The sequence below is a fragment of the Brachionichthys hirsutus genome, chromosome 16 (genome assembly GCF_040956055.1).
Source record: "Brachionichthys hirsutus isolate HB-005 chromosome 16, CSIRO-AGI_Bhir_v1, whole genome shotgun sequence".
Classification (NCBI taxonomy): Eukaryota; Metazoa; Chordata; class Actinopteri; order Lophiiformes; family Brachionichthyidae; genus Brachionichthys; species Brachionichthys hirsutus.
In genome coordinates this window covers 8,654,967-8,662,156 of record NC_090912.1, presented here as the reverse complement: position 1 = coordinate 8,662,156, position 7,190 = coordinate 8,654,967, and the positions used below count along the sequence as shown (strand labels likewise).

At 46.0% G+C, this 7,190-nt stretch overlaps 1 protein-coding gene across 2 annotated transcripts in view; it reads right to left on the bottom strand.

Moving 5' to 3' along the window:
* Positions 1–106: 106 nt before the first annotated feature.
* The window catches only part of LOC137905265 (BAR/IMD domain-containing adapter protein 2-like), a 44,401-nt gene continuing 37,317 nt past the window's right edge, over positions 107–7,190 (bottom strand). The window contains exons 9-14 of one of the 2 annotated variants that reach the window (XM_068749480.1): positions 6,391–6,628; positions 5,970–6,171; positions 5,786–5,854; positions 5,533–5,692; positions 5,286–5,323; positions 107–1,482 (exon numbers count right to left, since the gene is read on the bottom strand). In XM_068749480.1, the coding sequence (XP_068605581.1) occupies positions 1,413–1,482; positions 5,286–5,323; positions 5,533–5,692; positions 5,786–5,854; positions 5,970–6,171; positions 6,391–6,628 (777 nt within the window). In that variant the 3' untranslated portion in view covers positions 107–1,412. The remainder of the gene's footprint in view (positions 1,483–5,285; positions 5,324–5,532; positions 5,693–5,785; positions 5,855–5,969; positions 6,172–6,390; positions 6,629–7,190) is intronic. The other variant, XM_068749481.1, reaches the window with a different exon arrangement.

The following is a 7,190-nucleotide window of genomic DNA, read 5'->3' as shown; positions in this document are numbered from 1 at the left end:
TACTCCCCCCCCCCCTTCTTGTTTCGGTGATTTACCAGTAATGATATCGAGCGGGCAAAAACACGTAGACAAAAACATGAAGATGTACAAAGTATGACATTTTTTGCCCATTTTCATTTATTTTGGACAAGATAATTTAGTTTCACATTCTGTACAGTACAGATATAGTACAAACCGGGACAGAAGTGAGAAAGGAAAGTGAAAGCTATAGGAAAGTAGAAATGAATTTGTCCGATCATATCGCTCAGTGTAATGGACTCATCCGTGGGGAGTTTAATTGTTTTATTGCAGTCGCCACTCATCCATACACATTTGTCCATCACATACAGTTTCACTTGATGCATCACACCATCAGATATATATCTCTGCTCCAAAGCCATCCCTTAGATGAGCGTATAATAAGAGAATGAATGATCACAAGTCATGATAATACTGTACCTTGTATGATAAGCTACCACTTCACCTCAAAGCTAAAGACAGAAAAGTCCCATTACGCCTTCCGCTGTAATTTGTGTAGCTGGCATCTTACTGAAATTTAAACCAAAGTAAATTCTAACAGTCGGAAATATTCCAGTGGGAAGAGCAAAAAGTGCTGGAGGTTTATTGGCAGCAGGAAATGTAATTATTACAGGCAAAGAAATGAAAGAAAAAAAATATCAAACTTATGTTTTCAGAAATATCAAAAACACAAGTCGAACTTTGATGCCCTCAAACCAGTTTAGTGAGCGCCTGGGTCAATTTTGCATGAAGCGACACATTTTTAAAAAGAAGAAGAAGGCACAGTTCCCACATGGAAATATGGGTGTACTGTATCACCACGAGTAATTATATAGCAATCCCTCACTTTGCAGAAGCAGAATTATAAGCTTTTATCACTTAATGACCAGCTCTGTCTATCTGTGGCAGCTTCGAATCTACTGTCTCCAGGGATGCCCTGAAAACTTGCAGACCGAGTTCGAGTCGCCCTCATTTAAGTAACTAATGTGCCTTTGCTGCTTGTCAATGTAAATATCCCTCAAGTGAAATTTACAGTGTACATTGTTTAAAAAACGGAAACAAAAATCCCAGAGCAGAAACGCTGATGACTAATGGGACGGAACCACTAGTATAACCTATTTAGCCATACCTCCTCCACAGTTGCTGGGACCTAATGAACTAAAATCTATCGGCTTGCACTCAAAGGTTCAGGCAGACGCTTGGGGAAGCATTTTCAAAACATCATAAGGATTAATTAGAAATTCTCAAGAGTGCATGTCAGTAGCCCCCCCAAAAAAAAATTAGGTGGTGTTAGATCTTCCTAACCAACAATGCGTCTGATCCTTATTTTGATAACATCATACAATTTGAACATGCCAGCATTACGTTCCCGTTCAAAAGGGCCCATTAGTGGACAAAAGCGTCACAGCGAGACGCTAGTAGAAGATGGGTGCAGATCGGTCGTCAATGAAGGTGGGCCGGAGGTAGACCTCCAAGGAGCGGTCACTGTGGGGAGAGGAGGGGTGAGAAAGGGAACAGTGATATTTAGGATGGACATGGCACTATGAGACAGAGAGACACGTGGACGGCACATAACCGCAGTCGAAGAAATCATCCTTCCTACAAAGTTGCTTCTCACAGTAAAGCTGAGCAAGTGGTACCGAGTGAGCAAGCATGTAGCGAGGAAACTGAAGAGCGAAAGAGATGAAAACAAACTAGGTCTTAAGAATATGCATGCATGCAGGGTTTGTGTTTATGATACCGTTAACCACACACACACACAATTAGAAATAGAAATACAATTCAGGTGATTCTTTTACAACCCAAGGCCTGCTGGACTGACAATCAATTGCTGCCGCATCCAAAGAAGCCAAAAGGGACAGAAAAGACCTGCGATTCCCATCATCCTACTGCAGCCAGACAGCCAATGACAGAGCTGGGCAGTCACAGGAAGAAAGATAGAGAAGAGTGATTGGCTGGCTGAAAGGCGATGGAGGCTGGCGACTTACGGAGGTCCTGTTCCCTCAGAACCGGGACATTTCTGGACCCAAACTGGAAGGTAAAGAGAACCTTTGGGTTTGAATGGCTCATCTCTCAGATCATGCATGGGGGTCACATTATGTAACAAACACTGCTGGTTAGTCTGGTGCAAGAGGTGAGAGGGTGAATGTACTGTAGGATGATAGTGACTATAACTGGGGGGGGGACTGAAGCATGCAACCAAGAACATGCTCAGCATTGCAATATGAAGCACTGCAAGTGCTGTGTAAATGCAGTGCAGTCAACAGGCATGGGCTCTGAGGACGCGTCTGCTAAAATGTGCGCGTTATTTCTAGCAACCAGATCCAATAAAATACACAATAAAAAAGGAAAATACAACAAAAGTCAACGTTCATATTCTCACGATACACACACACACACACACACACACACACACACACACACACACACAGACGGAGCAGCACAGATGCCACGGGTGTTATTAGGGGTAAAGACGATATTACATGCTGCTGAAATGATTCACACATGCATGCAAGTAAAACAACAACAACAGCAAATAAACAATCATTAAAGGGAGGGGGAGATAAAACGAAACTCAAAATGTCATTGTGACTGACAGAACATATTTCTCGTCAGACCAAACTGTTTATTAATATATAGAGATATGTTTTATTTAGAATACCTTTGTAAAAAGTCACCATACATTCAAGGTCAATTTCCAGTATCACATTGTTCTGATTTCCCTCCACACAGCATGCATAAGATAAACACAACTGATCCAGTAGTTTTTTCTCATAGTTTCTGGAAATAGTCTTTTTCTTGTGTACAGGACAATAGAATATTTTTTTTTCTTTTGGTCAAAATAAAAGGACCAAAAACTACATAGCCACTCAGGGAATACAATCATAAATAACAACGAGAGCTGCAGGAGCCGTGTTCATTGTAAAACCTCAAACTAATTCACAGCCATTATTGAGGACAGTCAACAGAAAATAAAATAAAATCTGCTCCAAACTCGCTGCAGCTTCCGACAAAAGGACAATTCTGGCAGGAAGTTCAGACAAGAACGTAAAAGGAACAAATAAAAGAATAATTCCTGCGGTGCTGAGGGTGAACATTTTAGCGAAGATTTATATAAACACATTATTTTGCATTGTTCATAATGTGGAAATTTTGGTGGGCTGACAAACAATTTAAATGTATATATATTTATATATGCCGTATATTCTTCAAGCGCAATTTTTTCAGGTTTGCTTCATTGCACATAAACTGTGTTTAGTAGAAAAAAGAAGCAAAAGTAAGGCAAATATAACACACACACACACACACACACACACGCACCCTCTAGACGGAAAAAATCAAGTCTAGCACTGACACAAAGGATGCACAGCACGACTTACAAGATCTCCCAGAACAGAAATACAGTAATCTGCTGCACAGCCTCACGTCGAAGAAGAGCAAGTGTGCTGGAGAAAGGCCATTCAGCCAGTGGCTTTAGTACAATGACATTTAAGTCTTTTGGCACTTGTACAAGTACATGAACATGTCCTTTAGTCCAACAAAATGACACAACCAGGTACATGCACGAAGGGCAAGCAGTAGCAAAAGGCAAGTCCCTTGAGAGAGATCAGTCCGGGATGGTGGACCGTGATCAGCGCTAGAGCACTCAGAGTCCATATCGCTGCATGCCGAGCAGGTAGGCCCCGCTCTGGCTCTCCCGCTCAACGCAATCCTCCACCCACCAACCGCTACTGTCCACACCGACACCAGCAGCAGCAGCACCCGGGAAGGACGGCGGGAGGAAAAGGAGGGACCCGAGGAGGAAGAGAGGACAGAAAGGAGGGATGAAACTGGCCTCTTCCACTTGGAGAAGGGGTGTGCGTGGAGGCAGAGGAGGAGATAAGTGGACAGGAGGGAGGCTAAGAAGGGGGGGGGGCAAAGATGGGGCCGAGGCCCCTTTGCTATCCGGAGTGTCTGTCTGTATGTCTGTTCTCACACAGTCGAAATCAATTTGCCATCAGGACTGTCACTGTGGAACAAAGAGAGAAGGAAGCTTGCCAGGTCGGACACACTCAGAGAAATGAAGAAGGACAAGACAGGCACAAGACGGTGAGGTAGGGTTTAAGAGAAGCGTAGGTGGGGTCTGGAAATTTACCCCCACCCGACCCCCACCTACAGATACTACTCCAAACACACCTGCCGTGATCAGGAAGATTGGACTTCCAATTCCCTCATCAACACTGTTTTATCATCGAGACACTTCGACTGCTTGGATGTTACCATCAACTACAAGCAAGTAGTTGATGGTAACTGTCAGAAAAAACAAAAAACTGTTGATGAGAAAATCAAAGTCATCTCCTCAGTTGGACGGATGTAGCGTTGGATTAGTCCGTTTGGGGGGTGAATGCACCCTGCAGGACAGATACTGATACTGACACAGAAGAAAACAGACAAGATGTATGTAAAACAGCTCGACACTGGAGCCCCCAGGCTGACGGGGCAGTGATGACTGAGATGAGGTCAGCGTGATCACGTACCCCCCCCCGCGCAAACACCACACTACAGCCTCGCACGCATGCAGACACATTTATATACACGGAGACAATCGTATTACCCTCTGATCACACGGAAAACAGGCACAGAATAATCCATAACCCCGGTGAGTCGGCTCAAACTCTGCCAAGAGTAGCGGGGGGGGGGGGGGGGGGGGCAATAAAGTGGACCCCAGCTAAACTACATTCATTAATTTCAAAGAGTCGTTTAAAGAAAAAAAAATACAGAAAGAGCAAAGAGGAGCATAAAAAAAGACAGGAAACATCCAATAAACTCTATGCATACGTGTCATCAGGCCTCTACTGACTTGATTTAGCAAAAGAAAAGTAACGGCCAACTCTTTATTATCAGACTGAGTCCCTAACTCTTACATGAGAAGATTTGCCATTATTCCCGGTACCCATAAGGTGGATTTGCAGTATGTATTTAAATTTTGGACTGTATTAGTAATTGGGGAAAAATAAAAACTACAGCAAATAATAATAAAAAAGTATATCCTGTCAAAGAGTGACAATTGCAAACTTAAAAAAGGTTCTGCTTCCATGTCATTTCTCATCATCTAATATTTTGTCTTGATGTTTGTAATTGCGACTCCCAACACTTCACATTCAGGAGAATGCAGCACGCATTAAGATGTTCAGGGGAATAAAATCATTTTCTATACAATATAATAATACTTTTCTACAAATTCTCACAGACGACTGGTAACTCATTAACAGCAACAGTCGATTACGGAGGGCAAAGGAGGCACATACCTTGTGGCAAAGCGGCCATCGTAATCCTCAACAGCAGGCTGAAAAGGTAAAAAAAAAATTTTTTTTTCCAATGCTGCGTGCTTCTCATATAAAACAGCAGGGGGCAGCAGAAACTGAGCAAAAGTCCTCTTCAGTTCATGCAGGATTTACTCAAAGCAAATATGCAACTCAAGACGAAACACGGCAGAAGCTGCAGATGGCGCCTGTGCGTCGTTCGAGGCTCCTACACATGTTCAATTGTACTTACTTGTACCTGTGTACCAAAGCCTGCCATGCTGTAGGGGCGGGGGCGGGTCTGTGCTAGGCTCTGCGCCAGCAGTCGGGCAGTCAGGCCGTAGTCAGGTGTGGGCAGTGATCCATCGTTCTCCAACAAGTTCCCCGTGCTGCTGCTTTTCCCATGGTGCAGGCTGGGAGGCGAGGCAAACAAAAGGCATCAGACTTGTGCTCATTGAGCCGATACACAGGTTGGAGAGGGGAAAATAACATTAAATACTACGTACTTCACTTTAAGCTTCTCGCTATCGCTCTCCGGCAGCACACGCGTGTAGGAGAAAGGGAACCAGCCACGCCTGCGGGGGGGGGGGGAAGCAAAGACCTTAAGCTCCACGCCGCTGTACGGGAACGGGGATCAAACCTGTATGGAATCCCATGGCTTGGATTCAGACTAAACGAATAGCAACTCACATCTTGTTTTTCTCATTCTCCCCATAGTGCCAGCCGTCGCGGGCCTCGGGCACTAGCAGGGTGATCACGTCTCCCTCGGCGAAGCTGAGCAGGGTGCCGTTGTCGCCCGCAGCGTGGGAGAATATAGCCTGGACACGGGAGCGCCCGTTCTTTTCCAGGCCCGCTGCCATGGAACTGGACCTGGGCAGGGTCCGGGTCTCTCCTGAGGAGCGTCCAGATAGTCTCTGTGAATGACTGGAGTCTGCAGTTCAAGCTAGCGGTTGCATTTGTGTGTCCTAAGACGCTGGCAGCTGTCTTCCGCGCCGCCCACAGATTGATTGGTAGCTCTGGTTATATTTGTCGAAGATATTTGAAAGAAATACGTAGAATTGTATTTGTATTTTTTCAGGAAGGCGGTGCTGCAGGGCGTCTGATATCTTACCCACGGGGTTTTTATTCTTGGCGGGAGCAGGCCTGCGAACAGGGAGGGTGTTGGAGTAGACATCGCTGACCTGTCTCTGGGGCTGAGCCTGGGACTGGCCCTGGCCCTGCGCCTGGGCCTGAGGGGACGAGGGCCTGACTTGGGACACGGACATTGTCCCTCCATCCGTCCAGTATTCTTCTCCGTGGACCCCTGTTGTCCCGTTGACCATGGACATGCCGTCAGGGCCCATCAGCCTCTGGAATGAGCAGGTGAAAGTGTGAATATCGCAGCAGCATCAATTCCATTCTGAAAAACCTAAACTCGGCTGAAGTATCAATATGAAGTAACTTCAATTCAATAAATGAGGATTTCGGCAGTCACTGAAGTTCTGTTAGATTTCGTCCAAGAGTCTCGTCTTAAAGGTGAGCCTGGAGATTTTAATTTTTTTTGTCCGATCTTCCATCCATCCATCCTCAAATGCTTATCTGGGGCCGGGTCACGGGGGGAAGCAGCCTAAGCAGGGAAGCCCAGACTTCCCTCTCCCCGGCCACTTCTTCCAGCTCTTCCGGGGGGGGATTCCCAGCTTTCCCAGGCCAGCCAAGAGACTGGCCAGCCAGTCTCTCCAGCATGCCCTGGGTCTTCCCCGTGGGACGTGCCCTCAACACCTCCCCAGGGAGGCGTCCGGGGGGGCATCCTAAATAGATGCCCGAGCCACCTCATCTGGCTCCTCTCAAAGCAGCGGCTCTACTCCGAGCTGAGCTTCTCACCCTATCTCTAAGGGAGAGCTCAGCCACCCTACGGAGGAAGCTCATTTCAGC